General features: G+C 46.9%; 4 protein-coding genes across 5 annotated transcripts in view; 2 read left to right on the forward strand and 2 right to left on the reverse strand.

Annotated features, from left to right (window-relative positions):
* dnm3a (dynamin 3a) overlaps window positions 1-9,084 on the forward strand; it is a 42,039-nt gene extending 32,955 nt beyond the window's left edge. For both annotated transcript variants that reach the window (XM_083648342.1, XM_083648343.1), the window contains 5 exons: window positions 1,859-1,970; window positions 5,787-5,951; window positions 6,452-6,675; window positions 6,818-7,003; window positions 8,726-9,084. In XM_083648342.1, the coding sequence (XP_083504468.1) occupies window positions 1,859-1,970; window positions 5,787-5,951; window positions 6,452-6,675; window positions 6,818-7,003; window positions 8,726-8,765 (727 nt within the window). In that variant the 3' untranslated portion in view covers window positions 8,766-9,084. The remainder of the gene's footprint in view (window positions 1-1,858; window positions 1,971-5,786; window positions 5,952-6,451; window positions 6,676-6,817; window positions 7,004-8,725) is intronic.
* Window positions 9,085-9,715: 631 nt separating this feature from the next.
* pigc (phosphatidylinositol glycan anchor biosynthesis, class C) lies at window positions 9,716-12,968 on the reverse strand. The gene is made up of 3 exons (XM_083647175.1): window positions 12,839-12,968; window positions 11,823-12,053; window positions 9,716-11,588 (listed from the first exon to the last, which is right to left on the reverse strand). Exons 2-3 carry the CDS (start codon window positions 12,048-12,050, stop codon window positions 10,932-10,934), a joined length of 885 nt encoding a protein of 294 aa, XP_083503301.1. The 5' UTR covers window positions 12,051-12,053; window positions 12,839-12,968; the 3' UTR covers window positions 9,716-10,931.
* A 1,227-nt stretch (window positions 12,969-14,195) lies between these two features.
* Window positions 14,196-19,266, reverse strand: tmed5 (transmembrane p24 trafficking protein 5). The gene is made up of 4 exons (XM_083647168.1): window positions 18,970-19,266; window positions 18,396-18,493; window positions 18,074-18,257; window positions 14,196-17,320 (listed from the first exon to the last, which is right to left on the reverse strand). Exons 1-4 carry the CDS (start codon window positions 19,156-19,158, stop codon window positions 17,102-17,104), a joined length of 690 nt encoding a protein of 229 aa, XP_083503294.1. The 5' UTR covers window positions 19,159-19,266; the 3' UTR covers window positions 14,196-17,101.
* Window positions 19,267-20,456: 1,190 nt separating this feature from the next.
* suco (SUN domain containing ossification factor) overlaps window positions 20,457-24,667 on the forward strand; it is a 53,479-nt gene continuing 49,268 nt past the window's right edge. The window contains exon 1 of the mRNA XM_083647599.1: window positions 20,457-20,620. Coding sequence (XP_083503725.1) covers window positions 20,568-20,620 — 53 coding nt within the window. The 5' untranslated portion in view covers window positions 20,457-20,567. The remainder of the gene's footprint in view (window positions 20,621-24,667) is intronic.

Below are 24,667 nucleotides of genomic sequence, written 5' to 3' on the forward strand. Positions count from 1 at the left end.
TATTGCTGTGTGTTCTGAACGTAATGAGGTTATTGCTGTGTGTTCTGAACGTATTGAGGTTTTTGCTGTGTGTTCTGAACGTATTGAGGTTTTTGCTGTGTGTTCTGAACGTAATGAGGTTATTAATGTGTGTTCTGAGCGTATTGAGGTTATTGCTGTGTGTTCTGAACGTATTGAGGACGTTATTGCTGTGTGTTCTGAACGTATTGAGGACGTTATTGCTGTGTGTGTTCTGAACGTGAGAAGGGAACAACAAAAGGAGGAGAGGAACAACAGAGTGATTAAAGAAAAATGTTGAACAGATGGGCTCCAGCCCCGCTCCAGATCCTCGCCTGTTCCTCACTTTGCTGCGCTGCCTCCTCCGACAGCCAAAGTGGAGAGCTGGTGTGGTGAGAAGAAGGAAGTGAGGGCAGAGATGGAGGGAGAGAAGAGCTGGGGTGATGATGAGCAATGAGACAATAGATGAGTAATGAAAGGAGAAGCCGTAGTGAAGAAGGGAGGTCGAGCGGACCGCAGCGGCGTGGGGAGGAATAAATGCTTTTCATTTTGTGTCTGTGTGCGTGTCTCTCTCTATCTGGTGTGCATGTGTGTCTGTGCACAGGGGCGTCATGCAGGTCAAAGTTCTGAGGGGGCGACATTCACATTTTAAAGGAGAATTTCGTTTTTTTTTTTACCTGGAGCCCTCTCTTCACATTAATTATTATCTGACGACTCACCCAGTGTTCTCCGCAGCGATTTGGACCGTCGTAGGCGTTGTTGTGATCGAAATAGTACTCCAAGCCAGTCCTTGAATGCGCTCCGTCGGGGCCACATGGCAGCGTGCTTTTCCTCCATGTAAATAGACAGTTTTCTTCCCGTGTTCTACCCATATCGTCATTATATGACCCCTAAACAAACATCAGACTGCTATTCTATACTATTTCGATCACAACAACGCCTACGACGGTCCAAATCGCTGCGGAGAACACTGGGTGAGTCGTCAGATAATAATTAATGTGAGGAGAGGGCTCCAGGTTAAAAAACAAACAAAATTCTCCTTTAAAGAATCATCAAATGGAATTCAGTGTTTTGCTAACTACAGTATAAGCTGTGATAGTGGTGGTAAAAACTAACAACTCACTGCCATAAAATCTGAGGGGGCACCTGCTAAAGGGAGAGGGTAAGAGAGAGAGAGGTGATCAACAAACTGTGCCTGGGTCCACTTGAACAGGTGGCCTCCAGTACGGTTCATGTGTACTCGGGTACAGTTGACATCAGGTGTGAAAACTACTTAAGTGTTGAGAACACATGTTCTCTCAAAAGTAAGGGAAAGAGAACCTCTAGCAGCTCTAAAGCTAAATGCAAATTACATTTAAATACGTGGCTATGTCTGACAGTATTGTGCAAGAGACTGGTCAAATCTACACAAAGAATTATGCAAACATAACACGTTGTTTGAACTAACAAGGATTTCTTTTTAGCTGTTGGAAGATCTTTCTTCCCAGAGCAGGAGTTTTGTTTTCAAAGGGAGTGAATGCAGGGGGTTAAGGAGTTAAAGAAATAAAAACACTGAATGCATGGTTGCTCACCTGAACTTGTGCCAAATATAAATCATGGCTACATAAGCTTTATTGACTTAATTATATTTTGTTTTTAAAATGTATGAATGCACAAGCCATATAATAAAAATCACTATTACCTGCCTTTTTATTATGAAAAGGTCAGAGGCTGTTAGAGGCTCCCAAAAGGTTGGTGTATTCGTTTAAGCTCATGTATTATATTACTCTGAATATTCAGTATTGTGGAAAGTTTAGAGTGTTTTTACTGGCTAGGAAATGTAGTTTTTGGATGCCTCTAACAGTATTAAAATGAATTGCAGGAATGTGTATAAGGACTACAGGTTCCTGGAGCTGGGCTGTAACTCTCAGGAGGAGGTGGACAGCTGGAAGGCTTCTCTGCTGCGGGCTGGAGTCCATCCTGAGAAAGTCACCGTTAGTACTCTGACCCCTAATTAAACCTCAGCCTAATTAAACCCAACCCTGACCCTAGCTGTGGGGAGGAGCTGCACCTGCAACCTGCACCTTAACATTGTGTCATGCGCAATCTTAGCGTTTGTTAACCTTAACCCCCGAGCATAACCTTAACCCCCGAGCGTAACCTTAACCCCCGAGCCTAACCTTAACCCCCGAGCGTAACCTTAACCCCCGAGCGTAACCTTAACCCCCGAGCCTAACCTTAACCCCCGAGCGTAACCTTAACCCCTGAGCATAACCTTAACCCCCAGCATAACCTTAACCCCCGAGCGTAACCTTAACCCCCGAGCCTAACCTTACCCCCTGAGCCTAACCTTAACCCCCGAGCGTAACCTTAACCCCCGAGCGTAACCTTAACCCCCGAGCGTAACCTTAACCCCCGAGCCTAACCTTAACCCCCGAGCCTAACCTTAACCCCCGAGCGTAACCTTAACCCCCGAGCGTAACCTTAACCCCCGAGCATAACCTTAACCCCCGAGCATAACCTTAACCCCCGAGCGTAACCTTAACCCCCGAGCCTAACCGTAACCCCCGAGCGTAACTTTAACCCCCAAGCCTAACCTTAACCCCCGAGCCTAACCTTAACCCCCGAGCGTAACCTTAACCCCCGAGCATTACCTTAACCTCCGAGCGTAACCTTAACCCCCGAGCCTAACCGTAACCCCCGAGCCTAACCTTAACCCCCGAGTGTAACCTTAACCCCCGAGCGTAACCCCTTTCCCCTCCATGTTCCCATTTCTCTTCCCCTGCCAGAGTGGAAGAGAGTCCCCCACCCCTTCCAATCCCTCTCTGTCGTTGGCTCTTCGGCGCGGCATTCTTGGCCTATGATGTCACTGTGTGTGTGCTAGTCTGTTTCTAATCAGCAGAGCTCCGTCCCTCGTCCCTGACCCACTCCCCCTTTTCTTTCTTCTACACAGTCCTTCTCCTCTCCCTCTTTTGTGGTCCTCCTTCTCCTCTCCCGCTCTCTCTGTTCCTCCTCCTCTCCCGCTCTCTCTGTTCCTCCTTCTCCTCTCCCGCTCTCTCTGTTCCTCCTTCTCCTCTCCCGCTCTCTCTGTTCCTCCTTCTCTCCCGCTCTCTCTGTTCCTCCTTCTCCTCTCCCACTCTCTCTGTTCCTCCTTCTCCTCTCCCGCTCTCTCTGTTCCTCCTCCTTCTCTCCCGCTCTCTCTGTTCCTCCTTCTCTCCCGCTCTCTCTGTTCCTCCTTCTCTCCCGCTCTCCCTGTTCCTCCTTCTCTCCCGCTCTCTCTGTTCCTCCTTCTCCTCTCCTGCTCTCTCTGTTCCTCCTTCTCTCCCGCTCTCTCTGTTCCTCCTTCTCCTCTCCCGCTCTCTCTGTTCCTCCTCCTTCTCTCCCGCTCTCTCTGTTCCTCCTTCTCCTCTCCCGCTCTCTCTGTTCCTCCTCCTTCTCTCCCGCTCTCTCTGTTCCTCCTTCTCCTCTCCCGCTCTCTCTGTTCCTCCTTCTCCTCTCCCGCTCTCTCTGTTCCTCCTTCTCCTCTCCTGCTCTCTCTGTTCCTTCTCCTCTCCCGCTCTCTCTGTTCCTCCTTCTCTCCCGCTCTCTCTGTTCCTCCTTCTCCTCTCCTGCTCTCTCTGTTCCTCCTTCTCCTCTCCACTCTCTCTGTTCCTCCTTCTCCTCTCCACTCTCTCTGTTCCTCCTTCTCCTCTCCACTCTCTCTGTTCCTCCTTCTCCTCTCCACTCTCTCTGTTCCTCCTTCTCCTCTCCCGCTCTCTCTGTTCCTCCTTCTCCTCTCCCACTCTCTCTGTTCCTCCTTCTCCTCTCCCGCTCTCTCTGTTCCTCCTCCTTCTCTCCCGCTCTCTCTGTTCCTCCTTCTCTCCCGCTCTCTCTGTTCCTCCTCCTTCTCTCCCGCTCTCTCTGTTCCTCCTTCTCTCCCGCTCTCCCTGTTCCTCCTTCTCTCCCGCTCTCTCTGTTCCTCCTTCTCTCCCGCTCTCCCTGTTCCTCCTTCTCTCCCGCTCTCCCTGTTCCTCCTTCTCTCCCGCTCTCCCTGTTCCTCCTTCTCTCCCACTCTCTCTGTTCCTCCTTCTCCTCTCCCGCTCTCTCTGTTCCTCCTCCTTCTCTCCCGCTCTCTCTGTTCCTCCTTCTCTCCCGCTCTCTCTGTTCCTCCTTCTCCTCTCCTGCTCTCTCTGTTCCTCCTTCTCTCCCGCTCTCTCTGTTCCTCCTTCTCCTCTCCCGCTCTCTCTGTTCCTCCTCCTTCTCTCCCGCTCTCTCTGTTCCTCCTTCTCTCCCGCTCTCTCTGTTCCTCCTTCTCCTCTCCCGCTCTCTCTGTTCCTCCTCCTTCTCTCCCGCTCTCTCTGTTCCTCCTTCTCCTCTCCCGCTCTCTCTGTTCCTCCTTCTCCTCTCCCGCTCTCTCTGTTCCTCCTTCTCCTCTCCTGCTCTCTCTGTTCCTTCTCCTCTCCCGCTCTCTCTGTTCCTCCTTCTCTCCCGCTCTCTCTGTTCCTCCTTCTCCTCTCCTGCTCTCTCTGTTCCTCCTTCTCCTCTCCACTCTCTCTGTTCCTCCTTCTCCTCTCCACTCTCTCTGTTCCTCCTTCTCCTCTCCACTCTCTCTGTTCCTCCTTCTCCTCTCCACTCTCTCTGTTCCTCCTTCTCCTCTCCCGCTCTCTCTGTTCCTCCTTCTCCTCTCCTGCTCTCTCTGTTCCTCCTTCTCCTCTCCCGCTCTCTCTGTTCCTCCTTCTCTCCCGCTCTCTCTGTTCCTCCTTCTCCTCTCCTGCTCTCTCTGTTCCTCCTTCTCCTCTCCACTCTCTCTGTTCCTCCTCCTCCTCTCCCGCTCTCCCTGTTCCTCCTCCTCCTCTCCCGCTCTCTCTGTTCCTCCTTCTCCTCTCCTGCTCTCCCTGTTCCTCCTTCTCCTCTCCACTCTCTCTGTTCCTCCTTCTCCTCTCCTGCTCTCTCTGTTCCTCCTTCTCCTCTCCTGCTCTCTCTGTTCCTCCTTCTCCTCTCCCGCTCTCTCTGTTCCTCCTCCTCCTCTCCCGCTCTCCCTGTTCCTCCTTCTCCTCTCCTGCTCTCTCTGTTCCTCCTTCTCCTCTCCTGCTCTCCCTGTTCCTCCTTCTCCTCTCCACTCTCTCTGTTCCTCCTTCTCCTCTCCTGCTCTCCCTGTTCCTCCTTCTCCTCTCCTGCTCTCCCTGTTCCTCCTTCTCCTCTCCCGCTCTCTCTGTTCCTCCTTCTCCTCTCCTGCTCTCCCTGTTCCTCCTTCTCCTCTCCACTCTCTCTGTTCCTCCTTCTCCTCTCCTGCTCTCCCTGTTCCTCCTTCTCCTCTCCTGCTCTCCCTGTTCCTCCTTCTCCTCTCCACTCTCTCTGTTCCTCCTTCTCCTCTCCACTCTCTGTTCCTCCTCCTCTCCACTCTCTCTGTTCCTCCTTCTCCTCTCCACTCTCTGTTCCTCCTTCTCTCCCGCTCTCTCTGTTCCTCCGTCTCCTCTCCCACTCTCCCTGTTCTTCCTCCTCTCCCGCTCTCTCTCTTCCTCCTCCTCCTCTCCTCTCTCTGTTCCTCCTTCTCCTCTCCTGCTCTCCCTGGTCCTACCCCAATTGCTCCCCACTTCCCCTCATCACGAGCACAGAGCAAATGACATAAGATCATAAGATGTGACCATACATGTGGGACTAATCCTTATCACGTCAGACATCTGTATTAGCGTGAAATTAGCAGCGACACCGTGTTAAAACGGGAATCACTGCAGCACATGACACAAGATGACACACCACAGAGAGAAACCAGAGTGATTTATATCACAAGCATTCCCCTCACGCTCTCTGTCTCCCTCTCACCGACCCAGGTGGATGGCCAGGGGAGCGGAGCTTCTGAACGCCACTTCACAGACCCCCAGCTGGAGCGCCAGGTGGAGACCATCCGTAACCTGGTGGACTCCTACATGGACATCATCTACAAGACCGTCAGGGACCTCATGCCAAAGACCATCATGCACCTCATGATCAACAACGTAAGCTGCAGTATCCACACACCAAACTCTTAACTGTTTAATTGTTGTTCCCCTTTTGTGCTTGTCTTCTACATTTCTCTCTCTCATCTGTCACCAGCCAGAACCTCACTCAGCCCAGAAAACCCTGCTCTTTCTCTCTCTCTCTCTCTCTCTCTCTGTCTGTGTGTCTCTCTCTTTCTCTCTCTCGCCCTCTCACTCTCTCTCTGATCTGACTTTGTTTTCCATTAATCTCTGTCATAACTTGGCCTCTTGGAATCTGTATTCCGTATCTCTACTACACAACTATACACAATGTGAATCACTATTTCAGCTTTTTCCAATTATTTTAATCACTAATGGCAAACAGGCAAAATTACTTCTTGAAAAAGACAAGACAGGCCATAGGGGGAAAAAAAGCATATCAAAGTAAACGATCAGTTTACGAAATGGAATGTTTATGATTTCCTTGTGACGTTGTGTCAGTTTTCTGCGGTGCATGTTTCTGATCCCCCTCTCTGTAGGTGAAGGAGTTCATTGGTTCGGAGCTCCTGGCCCAGCTCTACGCTCTGGGAGAACGCTCGGTGCTGATGGATGAGTCACCCGAGCAGGAGCAGCGCAGGGAGGAGGTGCTCCGCAAACACGCCGCCCTGAAGGAGGCGCTCGCCATCATCGGAGACATCTCCACCTCCACCTGCTCCACCCCTCTTCCTCCACCTGTGGACTCCTCCTGGATACAGGCCTGCAGGTACACACACATGCAGTCAGACTACAGTGGGCACAATAGTCAAAACCTTGGTATGGCTGCCACTGAAAGCCACAGCCTTTGAAGGTGGCAGCTGTTGTATATGACATGGTTACTCCCCCCCCCCCCCCCCTCTGTCTGTCAGGGCCACTTCTCAGCCTAGATCCAAACCTCCTAAAAAGATTGTGGCTGGTCCCAAGCCTGTGACTCGTGGCCCCGCCCCCACAGCTCCTCGGGGGCAGTCTCACGCCGGACCCCCCGCTCCCCCAGGTGCCGATGGCCTCCAGCAGCCCGCTGGCCAACCCCACCGTGCCCCTCCCAGTGTGCCAAGGTAACTCTCAAACCACATTTCGGGGTTAGCCGCTAAGCACAAAACCACTGGTATAAACCTGCCATTTTATATTACGATGTCCCCTGTCACTCAAACATGCACGTGCATGTATGCGTGCACATGCGCGCGAACACGCACGTGCGCGCACACACACACACACACACACACACACAACCAAACCTTGCGTTGCGGAGGCATAGGGGGAGCAAGGACTGTTATTTGAGCTGGGTGGGGGTCTGCTGGAAAATGTGTTTCTCATATTCTCTTTCCCATCAGCCACAGTAGACAGGCCTTCTCTCAGTACAGCTTTCCACTGGAGCCAGAGACAACAGACTGACTTCTCTCTCTTTCTCTCTCTCTCTCTATCCCCCAATTTTTCATCTCTCCCCCCTCCTTCACCCCCTTTCTTTCTTTCTCCTAGCATGCATTTGTTTTATTGCCCTCCCCATTTTCCCTCATGCAATATCTTTCTGCCCCCCCCCCTCCCCACTCCTTTCTTGTACTTTTCTTCACTTCTCCCCTTTCATTGGTGCCTCCCCTGCTTTTGGCCTGTCTCTCCTTTTTCTCTCTGCCTCATTTCCTCTGTGCTCTCCAACGGTTCTTTAGGGCCTTTCCCCACATACAGTCTCTCTCTTTCTTTTCCTAACTCCTTCCGTCATACCTTATCCCTCCTTCCCTAACTCTCTCTCTCTCTCTCTCTCTCTCTCCATCACCCCCCCGCCCCAACTCCTTTCTCCTATAGATTCACACATGGACCATCTGGGTACTTGTAGAGCATAGAGCACAGCTAATTCGCCTTTGATGCTGTCAATTTCTTCTTTTCTCTTACATGATTATTCTTACCATTGTGCAGTGTGTTGACAGTGGATACAGGCAATCACCAAGGTAAAAAGCAACATGGCTAGCATTATGGCAAATGCAAATGCAAAAAAAAAAAGAGTTGTTCATCATTGCATTGATGGAAATCTCTGAGCGCTGGATGAGTGTGTGCCCTGGTAGTATTTTTCCTGTTTAATCATGCCCCTTTGTGTGGATCTACTGCTTCATAATACTTCTCACTCACCCTATCCCGCCTCCTTGACCAACCAACTGCTCCCTAATGTTCCAACATCCCAACGCTCCACAGCGTTGAGTCGCGGTGCGATCAGCGTTGTTGCTCCAACGTGACGTCCTCCCTGCTCCACAGAGCTCATTGACTTTTGAATGGATTCACCAGAAAACAATCAATTCAACTTTATTCCCAGAATGTGTGCGTCAGCCATTGAAAATTGAACCTCTGTGATTTTGTAGCTTGGACACAGCGATATCGGATGCAGCGCAACACAGAGGCAACGCGAGCAGTGGAACATCTTTCAGTGCTGGTAAAGGAATCATTCCTTGGATGGCTGACAGCTGTTGGCTCTAGTGGAGCAGGGCCGTTATCCGTCCTGTCTCCATCTCCAATACTGATCTCACGTCTCTCAAGTTCCTCCTCTCAGCCAATAGCAAGTCTCTCAAGTTCCTCCTCTCAGCCAATAGCAAGTCTCAGCCATCCAATTGTTTTTGCAACTTGTCAAAGCTTTCACCACAGGCATCTCCTGCATGGCTGCAGTGCTCTCAGTGATTAAAAGGCAATTGCATTTCAATGGGGTGTAGCTCGTGTGTGCGTTCTTGCATGTGTGAACAGTATTATGTTGGACCCTGTTCTGTCATATCAATAACCGTGATGTGTCTCTTCTCCAGGAGGCAGCCCCCAGGTATCCCATCTGTAAAACAACACTGACGGCTGCCCTTTCTGCTCAGAACTCCATTACCCATCTGCCCCAGTGATCAGCCCAGCTGCAGCTGATGATGTGGAATCCAGCTGCAGCACTGTACTCTGGGCTCCTCAGGGGAGCCGCTGTCTGCACAGCTCACTCAGCCTTCTGCCTGTTCTGTACATAATGTCATTGTTCATAAATGCTGGAATGTGCCTGGCTATCTGCCAAACCGTCTCAAGTGCCTGAACTTTATGTAAATAAAAATTACAGTTTTGAGTAATTCTATATAGAGAGAATATACACTACTTCTACTGTTTTTGAATAAACAGATGGTTTATTTTGTATCATGTATCCTCTTTATTTAAAGGCTTCACATGAAAGATTGTTTGCTATGGCAATCATCCATAAAATGCTTGATTATGGAAGTGTTCTTTATATATATTTTTTCCATTTAGCTGTGCAACCTTTACTTAATTGTGCAGCCCATAACATTATTGTACATCAGTGGTCCACAAACTGGGGTCCAGGGAGACCCTGAAGGATCTTGAAGGGGTTCCCCAGCAAAACGAGGATTAGTTCAATCCTGATTCATTAATGAGATGGTAGAAATGTCAACAATCTTAAATGCACTGGGTGTCCACCGGACAAAACCTTTATGAAGGTTTAATGGGAGGCTGTCATAAAGCCTTTGCTTGACACAGAAATGTTCAGGAACTAGGGATGCACGATATGAAAATTTTGGCCGATACCGGCGATAAACGATATTAACATTGCTCATATGGCCGATAACCGATATTTACCGAACACATTTGTATGATAATCAAATTGTGTAGATACTGAAAAACACATGTAAACACTAAATTTGAAAAAGTTATGGATTTCTTTATTTCCGAAACATTTGGAAAAGCCCATAAATCATAGATTTACCACATTGTTTCCTCTCAATGTGAAAATGTTGGTTCATACCGATAACCATTGCAACATCGGACCAATGCCAATGTGTTAAAAAATGACTAACATCGGCCGATACCGATATGAATGCCGAAATATCGTGCATCCCTATCAGGAACCCCAGTGTGCATCTAGGCTGACTGACCATGTAAAGCAGCACGGGACACTTATTGTGACACACTAACATTACAACAGCTTCTTGTATCTGGAAGCTATCTGGTTCTCCAAGAGGAGGCGAGGCTGAGAGTTTGCTCGATTGAACACAACCAGCTGCAAAATGCACTGCCACAGTTAGCCCCAAGCTGGACAAAGGAGAGGTGAAGGTAGGACATCTAGCGTCCACTCACTGTTCACTGCTTCAGATTTCAGAGTGGGTTTTACAATTTTACATAGATACGACTTGTCCTGCATTCAAATGCTTTTGGTTGGAAATAACAAAAATGGACTCTGAAACAAAATAGATTTTTGTAGACAAGGCATCCATGCACCTTTCCCCCTCAAAAATCATAGGGCCATATTTTGTTGCCTGTTCATCTACACATCAATTGTAACAAGTGAAGTAGAGTGAACTTTGTTTTAGCAATGATACTAAAAAAAGAGGCTACAATATTGTGATGGTCATGTCATATTGTAGACTAGGTTAAGGACCAAACCCTGGTAATCGATTTGGTTAATGAAAGAATTTACCCAAAATATAGATTTTTGTTTGATTGCAAAAGCCCATTGAATCTTACAGTATACTAGGTTCCTTTATTTTAATATATATTTTCCTGTGAAGCCCTTGTGCATTATGAAGCCAACATGATAAAACATCAATTCATCCGTCCACATCCGATCCATACACAACATCATCCAACATTTAAAAAAAATCATTAAAATCTCCTATGGATTCATTAAAAACATCACTGATAGCATATTCAGTAGTTTTGGAAAGCATTACATATTAGTTGCCCTTCAATACAAATTCTGAGGTTAATACCTTTAAAGATTGGGTTAAGATCATAGCAGCAGCTTTAAATAATAATAATATCTGCAGAGACTACTAATGGTCATGGCTGTCCGACTAGGTGTGGGCCAATGACGGCCTAGTTGGTGTTTGTCTGTTTGGCTGTACAGCACCGACAATACTGTAAGGTGTAGACCGACAGTAAATTGATCCATATAAAGTCCTCAGTTTGCCTATGATATCAATGTGGGCAGTGACAGCCTGTGCTCTTCCGGACACCTCATCCTGCCTGCTAGTGATGGAGGTGGCCGAGGTCCTCGTGAATCACAGCTTCATCCCAGGGTCCCTGGATGGTTTCCTTGTCTCTCTGCAGCCTGACCAGCAGCAGGGGGCAGAGCAGGGTGACGCTCCCCAGCGCCAGGGCCAAGAGCACGGCTCCCCCCGGCCACTGGGACAGCAGACCCCCCACCCCTGTGACACACACTCCCACACACACCCCGGCAAAGTGGTTTGGGGCGTTCTCCCTGATCCTCTGCAGCAGGCAGGGCCACAGGGCAAACACCTGCAGGGCGCAGCTGAGCATGGCGAAGGTGTGCAAAGCGCCGGGTAACCTGGAGGCCAAACACACCGAGGCAAACAGGGCGGCGTTGAGGGACAGGCTTCCCGGGGGCGAGGGCTGGGTGTAGGGGAATGACACAAGGTGGGCCAGCAGCATCACGGCCGACATGGCGTACACCGTGTCTGTGCTCACAGACTCAGTTAGTGTCTTTAGAACTGGAGAGAAGCCAAAGGTGAAGGAAAGGAAGATGGCGGCACTCTGTAGGTCCGCCAGACGTGTCCGGGGCTCGCAGCCCGAGTCTACCTGGGACGGCAAGGCTTGGTACAGTCCGTAGCCCAGCAGGGCGCTGAGCAGGCTGCTCCACAGCAGGACCTCTGCGGACAGCAGACCCTGTGGGAGAAAGCACATCAGAAAGACATGGGGACTTGGACTTGAGACCCACAAACACACAGTGAGTTGAGACTCTTTAGCTATGCAGTGTTCTTAAAACAGACCGGAAGGCATCCAGCAGACGATAGAACTCTCATCCATAAGAGACATGAGGCTTGACTTGGACTTGTGACCAAAGACTTGAGACTTGGACTCAAAAAATGACGTGTGGTACACCACCTTCACTGGCCGTACCTGCTCCATGTAGAGCCAGAGGGCAATGAAGATGGCCACACAGGACAGCTGCTGTCCCACCAAGACCGCTTCCTTCACCACGGCCCAGTAGCGGTACTGTCGGATGCCCTCATTCCTCCGCAGCTCCTCCAGGAACCGATGGTCCACGTAGTTATCAGGGAACGGCTGGCGCCCCCACAGAACCTTCTGCCAGGGCACAGCCGGGCCCTGGGCGCTGTCAGGCCCCATCACCTTTATCACACACACACACACACACACACACACACACACACACACACACACACACACACACACACACACACACACACAAAAGACAGAATCAGGGGAGGAAACCTTTCCATCCCTTGCTCAAAGTAGGTGGTGGATTTTAAAATTAAACTTTCAACTTCATTATATAGTTACTGGTACATTAATTAGTGGCAGACAAATGTCTTTCTTGAACTGAAAATCGGGATGGTTATTTAACGTTACCTGCTAGAATGTCTGGAAGAATAGCCATCATGCTCAGCTAAAGATGACCAGCATTTGGCTGGTGGCTTATATGTAAGTATTTATGTCCCACCCTGGACTAATACAATTCTGTCGTAGCAGGTAGGTACATTATTACACTCAAGAGTTGGTTATAATGAGCTAAATCTGGAAATGTGTGATGTAACGCTACAGTTTACTTTGAATAATGATGTAACGTTACGTACAACAATCCTCATTTAATGCTAACGCTACATTATGATTATTATTATGCTAATGCTCGATACTAGTTTTCGCTGGCTAGTTTTGTGTCATCTCATGTATTTCTTGGATTAAGGATTGTGAACACCCCCTCAACCGTGTCACATAAAAGCGATCAGGGACAAGGAAGACAAGGTTCTGACAGGTGCGCTGCTAGAGTTGACAGTAATCAACCAGCTGCCCGGTAATGCGACATTAAAAAACCAAACAATCCATGTATTAAAGACCAATAAACATTACACAACCCGCTAAAGTATCCCAAAGTATGTCAGGAGGGTTCAATCTACCTGAGAAAGAGGTTTTGTCCTGCGTGGTCGCTACAATCTCATCATCGTTTCATTAACCCGGAAGTGTGGCACAGTAAGCACTTGGTAACAAATTAGAGCACAGCGCCACCGGCTGGGGTCTTCAATAACAGGCCGGCTGTGTATAGCAAATTAAAATAGGTCACTTCATCTTAATTTAATTAACTGAACATACAGCTGTGTGACTATGTGTGTGCTATGACAGCGTCATAGCAACATTAGGCTCATTTACATATCAGTGATGGTTCCTAGGATGGAAAAACCTCCGGCCATGGGCGGAGGACCCGGAACCAAAGTGCTGTGCTTCAGGAAAAATATTCCGCTCAATTATTGCGTTAGAAAACATAGGCGACGCGAGTAACTAGCGTTAGCTAAAAACAAACACTTCGTTTGGTATGTCCATGCTTCTTATTTTTTCTCTAACTCATAGCGACTGCCAACTGTTGCATGTCTGTGGGGGGAACGAAAACACTGCAGCACAGGCCACCGGAAAACGGGGGCGGGTCTTCTTCTGTCTTCCTGCCTAGATTTTAGATTTCCTATCTGGTTGTATTTACTAGGACATAGATGTCAATGAATTACAACACAAATAAATGACTGATTTGATTTCTTGTTAACTGCCATGCTGAGGTGCCTCTCTAGGCTACATTATTATGATGTGATGTGTTTAATGTTGAGTTTCACAGTCGAATACATAAACATTAATTTAATATATGAATCAATATAGTGAACATGAGAAGAAAATAAACAACTCTGTATATGTCTATATGATTGCGCTCAACGATCAACCAATCTGGCATCCCATATTTTTCTGCATAACCCTACTGTTGATATAAATTGTATAGGCCTATACCAGGGGTTTTCAAAGTCTGAGAATGTGGGCCTTCTCCCAGACAAATCTAGGAAAAAGGCACGCCCCTTGCTCAATTCCATATTATTTGACCCCATAGACACTCAACAAATGAGCCAAAGATACCCTGATGTTGCTGTTTGACATACTTCAGACTACACCAAATACATAAAAACGTCTGTCTGAAGCTAAGACATTTATTTGTTTCGGACTCTGGGAAAGTGGGAAACAGTCAAATCTCTTTAACCAAATCACACATTTACACGATTCTATGTGATCTCATTTTGATAACTAATGTAATATTTTTTCACTTCCATTCACGGAGCCCCCCCTTGGGAAGCCTGCCTCTCACTTTGAAAACCCCATGCCCTATATGTGTTCTATGAAGGGTGTGGAAATAATTCTGGTTTGCGAATAAAGTACAGTATTTCTGTTCTCCAGCAACACACAGCAGGACACAGAGGTGACTAAAAGGTACGACTGTTTAATTTACACACATTTACAACTACAGAACATAATTTGAATAAATATCCCAGAATGTATTATTCCCTCTCCCAACGACTGATCCATCAGGTTAGTAAGTTATTTTCAGACAGCTTTGCTATTGGCTCAAAACCTTGCAACAAAACTCCTACTCACTGACTTTGTACTGTCAAAATGGTAAAGCTCTTTACATTAGAACAGAAACTCCTGTTTTAACTGTAGATAAAACTTTATTTTTAATTAATCCAACACTTATAAGACTTACAGTATGTCAACATACAGTACTTAAACTAAACACCAAGTAAAACAGGGAATGGGCAGGGGAAGACAGGATTGTAAAAGACACTTCATAACTCAGGCAGGGACGACCATTCAGTCTTGTGGAGATCCTGTGTGTTATTGCAAGAACCCACAGAAGTCAGTATAACATACTGTATATATGTCAAAACGACTTAAAAAAAAACAGACTGCTCAATGTTTCTTCTTACAGCACTTTCACTTCACACATTTGTTTATATTCTGAAGGCATGAACAAAGATGTTTTACAGGCAAGTCAACATCCCATCACAAGATGGCGACATAGAGCTTCCAGCGGGGGTAGAAAGTGAAACAGAAGTTATCTGTGGAGCTCAATAATCATAATAAAATAAAATAAAATAAAACTCACCACCCATCATCACAGGCCAGGGTAGTGCGTTAATAATATAATAATACTATACAAGAAACAATAAGATAAACACCTCGAACAGTGTTCCTCAACCTACATACAGTATGTCAACAACTAGTGGACCCATCTCTGGCGGTTCCCCATAATACAAACATCATATTGTCATTAGACTGGATTCCAGGATGAGAATAAAATCCATAAACTTGGGGCCCAGGCTAATACATTTTAGATGCGTACATATGCTCTGAATAAGAAGGCATGAAAAATAAATAACCAACATATGGATTGTTCTGACAGCCAAGAGCTGGGCCAGTGCAGTTAAAGTGTTGTCATTGTCTGATCAAGTCTGAATATCACTGCAGATACAAGCATTTAGAAGAATGCTGAGGCAGCCAAGGCAACGAATGGGTTAGATGTTTTTGGTCTGACCATTGCTCCCATGCAGTAGTGGTGATGACCTTCCAGGTGTCAGTGAGATAGAAATAGACTCCCGTCACTAGAGACAGGCAGGCTCAACATCTTCAACAGGCAAGGTGGCTGTAACCAGACACTCCTGACAGGGGAAGCGAGCGGAGCTGCCTGCCGTTTAGGCCAGGAGCCCACCAGTCATGGCAGGGAACAGGCCAGGAGCCCACCAGTCATGGCAGAGAACAGACCAGGAGCCCACCAGTCATGGCAGAGAACAGGCCAGGAGCCCACCAGTCATGGCAGAGAACAGACCAGGAGCCCACCAGTCATGACAGAGAACAGACCAGGAGCCCACCAGTCATGACAGAGAACAGGCCAGGAGCCCACCAGTCATGACAGAGAACAGACCAGGAGCCCACCAGTCATGACAGAGAACAGACCAGGAGCCCACCAGTCATGGCAGAGAACAGACCAGGAGCCCACCAGTCATGACAGAGAACAGACCAGGAGCCCACCAGTCATGGCAGAGAACAGACCAGGAGCCCACCAGTCATGACAGAGAACAGACCAGGAGCCCACCAGTCATGACAGAGAACAGACCAGGAGCCCACCAGTCATGACAGAGAACAGACCAGGAGCCCACCAGTCATGACAGATAACAGACCAGGAGCCCACCAGTCATGACAGAGAACAGGCCAGGAGCCCACCAGTCATGTCAGAGAACAGACCAGGAGCCCACCAGTCATGACAGAGAACAGACCAGGAGCCCACCAGTCATGACAGAGAACAGGCCAGGAGCCCACCAGTCATGACAGATAACAGACCAGGAGCCCACCAGTCATGTCAGAGAACAGACCAGGAGCCCACCAGTCATGGCAGAGGAGAACAGGGCAGTAGTCATTCAGATTTGAAGATGGCACATTTCCCTTCCCCCTATACTCCACTTCCCCATTGATGCCAAGCAGCAGCATTTGCAGCATGGTCCTGTCTGAACACCTGACTTGTCTGCATATTGCAATGGAAGGAAGGGAGAGTGTGACTGATTTGCTACCTGCAACAGAAACCTTCCTGGCAATGAGAGACATTTAAAAGGCCACACAGATTGGCAAAAGGCTGGCAGCTAAGTACAAAACACTAAGGCATCCCAGTAACAATCTCAGTAACACTCACATAAAGGGAAAGGTTTTTGACAACACAACTTGTATGGGAAGACATGGCATTGTTACAAAGCGGTCACACCTCCCACCTGTTTGAGAGTACATAAGAGTACATAAACTTCTCTTAAAAACCGGTTCCATTTCTTCATCTAGCTCAGCTTACATCAGAATACATCAGAATCTTGAATCTTAACGCTCAAATAAAAATGTGTCCAATGAATAAAGGACATTTTGCATGATAAGGCCACTGGCCTATTTTTTACCTTAGGCTCTGTTAGAAAAATACTCGCACCATAAACCTGCTTCTTATGTCACTCTCTGTGAAGGATTACAGCAGCTAGGGAGGTCAGGTCTATCAAATAATATACACGTTTGAAAGAGACATAAAGACTCTCTTTCTATGTAGCAAAGGAGACCGAGGTTGAAAAGTAGAGGTGACAGATGGAAGCTCCTGTTCCACCAGACAAACAATTGTGGGTAGTTTGTACTGAATATCTGCATGTTTGTGCAAGTTAGAAAAAGAATGTCCCAATTTCCCAGTGTGTCTGTGCATGTGTATGACATCCTGTGTTGAGAGTCACAAGCCAAGGGCCCCAGCTCAGTCGAAACAATCCAAAGAAATATTTGTGGGCTAGTGCTAGTTAGTTTCTCTCTCTCTGTCTCCTCCACTAGGGGAGGGGTTATGTGCGTACTTTCTTTTTGTCATCAAATAGCGAGCGGACTAGGTAGACCTGAACCGCCGACACCAACACCATGACAATCAGATTGGTGAAGGACCACATGTTCACCCGGTCAAAGTTGCTCTCCTGGATGTTGCGGTCGCGCGCCTCAAACGCCCGCAGCACCGTCTGGATCTGCAGGCTCTTGCCCAGCCGAGACTTCACGTTGTTGATGGTGTCCTGGAGGAGGAGAGCAGACACACGAGTCAAAGCAAGCGGACGTGAGAACACAACCAAGATAACATTGTTCTTCTTCCTCGTACCTGACGCTAAGCTAACCCGGCAGCGTAAAAAAAAAACATAGCGGAGTGATCCAGATGAGAAGGGCCGTAAAGTCTCTCTAGGGACAGCTCTGAGCTCATTAACAAAGCAGCTCAATCAGATGGTGTGTTCCCTCTTCCATGTGAAAACATCCTCCACAGCCTGGAGGTTACACTTCCTGTCCCGTACTGAGACGCGCCTACAGCCCGGCGCCTGGGGAAGTGACTTCTGGCACAAATAAATGCTTTAACTGGTGAAGGGGCATTGCAGGCTGATGTGGTGCAAGCTGCTCTCCAGGCGGGTGACAGTTCATGACAGTCTCTATTCTTGCGACATTCTCCTTGTCACTTTGCCTGTTTGTGGGCGTTTACATGCTACTGTGTTGGCAGGCTGTTTGCTGGGTCACTTTGCCAGCCCTTCTGTCAACCTGTGAGCGCGCGTGCCAAAGTGACAAACATCTCAATGACCGCCAGCAGAGGGACAAAGTCGAAAACACTCAGACAGGCCTCCTGTCAAATACGTTGAACAGTTTCTCTCTTTCATGCTCAAATCATCCCCTTAAATAGAAGCTATTAATCATTAGCTCTTCAGTGTAGTAGTTGCATTTCAAATTCGCTCCTTTCTGCCTTAACATGACATGTGGTCTCTCGAAGCTGGCAGCCTCCTCCTCACCATGATGTCCTCCAGCTTCATGTCCAGCATGTCTGTCCCATGGACGTACTCCTTCCAGTCCTCCGGCTCTTCTCCCTCTGAGTCCATGTTGTCCAGGATCAGCTCAAAGAAGATGATCTTCTCAGAGACGGTGCTGAACGTGTTGTCGAAGCAGAACATGTAATCTCCATCCTCTGTTTCAACACTGGAGAAAAGCACAGGGAGAGGTTGAGATTGTGCATGCGGCTGTGTGTCTCGGCTGTATGTGATTAGCATGGGGTCTCTGCAATCACGACTTAGACTAAGATGACTAGACGACTTAGACTCTGAGATCATAACTTACGTGTGCACGCCGTCTGATTTCCGGTAGTCACTGAACAGTGCATAGCCAGAGGGAGAGTAGATGTGGAAATCTACATCCAGACCTGCACCATCCAATACCTGTGGACAGTGAAGGGGACACACACACACACACACACACACACACACACACACACACACACACACACACACACACACACACACACACACACACACACACACACACACACACAAATGAAAAATGTCAAGTTGTCATGAAGGTTTTCCTCATTCTCCAATGGACATAAGCCTGGACAACTTGTCCTCCATGACAGACAAGATGATAGACACATATACAAGCCAATGACAGCTCCCCGAGATTATATATTTTAACATACCAGAAAGTCCAGAATTAAAAGGCTGTGAGCTAACAAAACATTCTGACTGGTGGAACTGGTTCCACAGGCGAGTTACTTTTACATAACTGTGTGTATTACTGTCAGTGCTGCTGGCTGAAACTTGCTAAGAGACATTGACAGTCAAGAGTTGGCATCTGTTTGCTCAGCTCTACACATTCATTTACATGGGAATATCCTAAGTGTGTGAGCTTTTATTACCTGATATTCGATCTCCAGAGATGCGTCTTTCTTCATGGTCTGGTAGAAACAGTCCTTTCGACCGGGGGGTAAAGTGAATGTGAAGTCGCTGTCCAGGGACTGGGAGAAGGCGGCCAGAACTTCAGTCCTGTGCGGCAGCAGAGCGACAAACACGGACAGCACACATATAAACACTCGGCCCAGCTCCATGGCCAACGCTACCGCGTATCTCCGAAACCTGGGAGTAAAGTCCAAAACAGACAAAAAGGTGTTTACAAGCCACTCTCCTGTTAGCTGGGGTGAAGCTAGTATGTTCGCCCCAAACTTCACTAGAGAGTGGAGAAGACTGTCGGACTGCCAGGACCCCGCCGGTACACAACGTCAAATCTTCTGCATCATAAAATAGCAAACAATGTAGGAGTAATGTATTATTCAATTTCAAATTGTATGATATTTCGATTTGGGAGAGTTTAGATATCGCATAAGATGTTTAAAAAATACACAAGGCAACTTTTAGAGGGCCTTTTTCGAGTTGCACTGTGGGTAATGAAGTTCTATTCTCTCACACGCCAAAGGGATAAAATGTATGCCTTTTTATATTTTAATTTCTTTCCATGTAGCCTAGAAGGACGTAATAAAGCCTGACCGAATAATTTTCAACAAATATTAGGCTATTAGCCGTACATTGACTATATGTAGGGGTCGGGCTGCGGGCAACAGATTTGTGTAGGCTATTTATGACGTTATGCCATGGATATTATTGGTTAATATTATGGCTCTTTTTTAACGAATGATGGATTCAATGCCCCATTAACTGAGTAAAACACACACACACACACACACACACACACACACACACACACACACACACACACACACACACACACACACACACACACACACACACACACACACACACACACACACACACACACACACACACAAAGGTAAAACGAGTTATTTTTTTGTCATCCTTTATTTATCTTAATTTCTTCTTTTATTTATTAATTTTTTTCCCCATCAATGACCATGAGACAAGGTGTTATTGCAATGTTAAAGCAAAAAGTACACAGTGTACTTCAACCCCTGACACCTCTAGTGATTACTGACAGTCTGACACTTACGTGCGTCGACATAAATGTATCGACAGTTCAGTCATTCCTATCGCAAAGGTTGTCAGTCGATTGTGCAATAATTGTTAATATTGCAGGCTTGTAAATTGCTTATCAAGAAAATAGGTGACGCGTGCGCTTCCAGCTGCCTTCAGTAATGGGCGGGAGTTAATCAACGTCACGGATCCTGGTTGCCAAGTCTCTGTATGATTGGTCGACAGCTCTACAGGCCTGATCCTATTGGTTGGGGGTGAAGCAGTGGTTGAGCCTGCCGAGAGCTTGCCATCCGTCAACAGCAGAAGCGATCAAGCTAAAGAGGCGGCGGGTGATCCGCACAATGAAAATTAGTACACCTCATGTATAGGTTTAGTCAGCGAAGACGGTCCTTTGTTAATTAACGCGGGCCGTCAGCTGATAAAAAGCGTGTGTTCGGTTTATTGTGTAGCCGCGAGAGAGTAGAAAAATCCCCCAAAGAAGAGCGAGGATGTTGGTCCCCGCTGGAAGATAATGAAGAGGTTGAGCGTTTTGTTGGTGTGCCTCGTTGTAGCTCGCCTGTGCTGGTAAGCTTTTAGCCCACATCTCCATTCACATTAACCTTACTACTGATGGCATGAAGACGTTGACAATTATACAAACAGACAGAACACCGTTTGTTATTAATAATCATTATTATGCTGTCATCTCGTTTTGTATCTGTTTTCACATACTGTGATCAGTCAGTCATCATCAATGTTCACTGTTCAGTGTCATGATTGAATCATGTTGACTGCTAGCTACAGCTAACGTTAGCCAGAATGTGTGTGAACTGTGAACTGATGTTTAATGTTAGTTGGCTTAATGTATAACTCTGTGAGGAAGAGCTTTTTCATGCTTTGTAACGTTAGAGCTTGATAGTTACTTCGTCGTTTAAATGGCAAGTTAGTAGCTATCATCTGAGTTACCAACTGGCCCGGCTGTAGAACTGCCACCAGCATAGCAAGCTAACCTTTTATCAATATGTTTTATGCTGCTGCAGTTAGAATTTGTCCTCCCATTAACACTGTGATAGACATTTAGCATCAAGTCTTCCTGTAGAACTAGGAATAGAACTCGGATAGAATAGGATAGAACTAGGAATAGGAATAGTAAATGCATAAATTAAGAGTCTATAATTTGACAGATACCGGTATAAAAGGTTAAGGTACAAACCCCTTCTTCATCACAGAGTATGTGATTTATCTATTCCTCCACCATGGCCCATGCACACATGAATTTGTTAATCTCACAGCAGCATGCTGACACAGGTAACAATACTCTGGGTATGTGAAGAGGGGATTATCAGGCCAACTAACTTTCCACAGATGGGTGACTCAATAGCAGCTACCTATCCAGTTCAAGGCCTGCCATACATTTTCTTTCTCTGCTGCCGGTCATGTCTTGACAATCACAACCTCATCTCTGCTATAGAGGCTTTGCTGGCTTTATTCTTTGGGCGATGTCTCTCATACATCCCCACCCCCTTTGTTTGAAAAGGTAAACGAGACAACAGTTGTAGAAATGGCAGTGAGATCAGATAAACTGAGTGGAGTAGTATATTCCCTACATACCTTTCTAATGTGACAACAAGAACAACGGTTTATAAAAGCTAACCTCCAGCAATTGATCTTTTCCAGATTATTTTCATTATAATGTTTTTTTGAGAAATGATAACCCAATACTATGCAAGAGGGCTGAACTGTGGCTCTGTTTAGTGGTAACACATCACTTACTGATCAGGTCCGTTTCTATTTCACTTCAGGTCAGTGTGTTAAAGCAGCATTTCTCCCTGTTTCTTCATAGCATCTCAAGCAGATTTGAGACCTTTGGTATTATTGATCATAACAAGCATTATCCTTACGTACTGTTGTCATGAATAAGTTAAACTTGATTGAATCTAGTGTTGCAACATGCACCTTCATAGTATTCGTCCTTTGGAAAATAAATGCAAACTGGTATCAAATAAGTTGAAATATTTACCGTAGTTGGACTACTAGATCAAATGAATGTTTATCTGAATTGCAAACTGCTTCAGACTACGATGAATCCTGCATCAAGTCTCTGTTTTTAACCCTTGGCTTGGACCATTGTTTTAAGAACGATCACCTAACATTTGAATATCTTAAAGGCCTTCAGATATCATTTAAATGATCTATTCTCTCCTACCTTTTCCTCTTTACAGTATGCAAAAGAGCAAACTTGTTGTAGCCTTGCGTTTCCTCAGGCACTTGCATGTCAATTAGGATTGGAAAAAAAGCTGGGTATATTTGTGTAGAGGTGATCGTGCACAGTTTATAAAAACATTTATTGTTTGCTTCAAATACGTGAGTTCCTCTATCTCTAGTGTTTGATCAAATTATCCTCATGTTTGAGAGGAACCGTCTAAGATGGTACATTAGCCTCTCAGAACTACGGTAATTACTCAGGACGATCATGTCGGCCTGTTTACGTTACAAGTTTATGGTTTTGAAAAGTCACCCCTCCACACCACTTCATCATTCAGTCCATCTTCCCTGACTGTCTCATGTCCTCTACACACGGCTTAAATAACCAGAGCAGCATGCCTGTCATTCAAATAAGCTGACCAGCAGAAGGCTACCAGCTATGAAATTGCTCTTCTTGTGAAATTCCTATAATCGCAACTTCATTATCAGCCCTTTCTCTGCCAAATTGCACTGCACTTTACAGCATAAGTCGTGAATTATGCTTGAAGAATGGACGCACGGAAATGAGCGACACGGAATCGTGACGATGAGAAAACGCTTGGAGATTTCATACATGTGGTTTTCTCCTCGCCGATTGACCGTTATTTTGAAAATCCTCCACTTTGTCCGCACATCCGCACGCAGAAAATGTGGGATCTACACAGCCAGGCGGAAACTCCCCGCACGGGAGCCTCGCAAAGGGACGTGCCTGCTGGTGTGACGTCACTTGTCTGCGCGGAACCTCGCGGATACACCTTGCATAATTAGCGCTTAAGGCTAGCTAACAGTTTGCCGTGCAGGTAAAGGGTTAAGTATTTCCAGAGCAGCAAGAAGACAAGCTCTCTGTGTGTCTCCCTGCTTGAATGAGGAAGGGGAAAACAGAAAGACAGCAGTAATGGCAGCTAGGCAGAACAGGGTGCTGCTGCTCTCTGTGCCCTGAAGGCTAGCGAGTGATGCAGAGAATGCACTTATATCCACAATATGTTCATTTCAAGTGGATTCAAATAATAATGTGAATATTAGCCTGTATTATGGACTAAAAACATATGGTGACTGGTGAGACAAGACAACCTCATTTCACTACTGCTTAGAGAGCGTTGACTTGTTTGCCATCACTTTCTCAAAGACGAACTAATGACCATGCATGAACACACGCACGCACTTGATTACTAATGCAAAGCCCTTCTTAGCATGCGGCTAACAGCTTCTCACTCCTCCATGCCAACTTTCACACGTCCCACAGGGAACAGCGGAACATGGGGGGGATGCAATCTTTGCAATACTTAACTGGTTTCCAAGGCAGCAGCGACATTAGTGTGGGTCTTGGTCTGTACCAAGGGAGACGGCGGGGGTGGGGGGGGGCGGTTCTACTGTCGGGGCCCCTGCTCTGTCGTCATGATTCACCTGGCAATGAGAGAAGCCTGTTGAAGTTGCCCTGGTAACAGCGCTTTGAGCTGGCATGCTAAACCCCTTCATTTTGCTGATGACTGAACTCGAGGTGTCTACTACGCTCCCCTGTACAGATCAGTGGGAAGAGGAAAGAGAAGTGAAAGGAGAATAAAGACATCCGTCACGAAGACCCTGTGCTCTCAGGCTGTGCTGCTTGAAATGGCCTCTGGTTCATCGATCCGGGGGCCAATCTTCAGCTTCTCGAGGCATTTCGTGATGCTTTGAGTGGCAATGTGCAGTCTTGTCCTCTGGAGGCTACTGAGCCTGCTTTGAGCCTGCTTTGGGCCCCGCTAGATCTTTCTGCTGCAGTGCAGAATGTGCTCTCTGTGCTGTAAAGGGCCTTCTTCACTCACAGAGTCAACAACATGGATGTGACTGTAGAGCATACATTAGCTCAGGCTGTTGACGTCAGTATCACTGGAGAAGCCTCGCATGAGTGCTTGAGTGTTTATGTGAAGCCAGGTGCACATTTCCCGATTGGTCTAAAATGTTCTAAAAGCCCCTAGTTCTGCCACAAGCAGAGGTCCTTCCTCCCGACCATTTCGATTTTAACTTTAGGCCTAGAAGTTTGTCTGCCAGAGCATCTTGAGGCAGCCAGCCTGCCTCTGAGGTGTTTGTGACTCCACTGATGGGAGTTCTCCTCCAACCGTTATCATCTTTCTGTTCAGTCTCTCTGGAAAGCCTATTGGGTAGCAAATTGTGATTGTGTGATCACTCTGCATTTTGACAGGTGCCATGCTCAAGGTAAATGGATGGCTTCATCTCATTCTGGCTCTGCGTCATAGACTGGGTCTCCCAGCCATTTCAGGGTTATTGTTGTTGTGATGTGATTAGCGCTCATGAGATAGCTCTGTAGCCAATGAACCACTGGAGGATTTTTTTTTAGCATATTCAATTAGAGCAGCAGTTTCTAGTCAGCCATAGCAAAACTAGTCTCGT

The sequence above is a fragment of the Poromitra crassiceps genome (genome assembly GCF_964638095.1).
Source record: "Poromitra crassiceps genome assembly, chromosome: 12".
Classification (NCBI taxonomy): Eukaryota; Metazoa; Chordata; class Actinopteri; order Beryciformes; family Melamphaidae; genus Poromitra; species Poromitra crassiceps.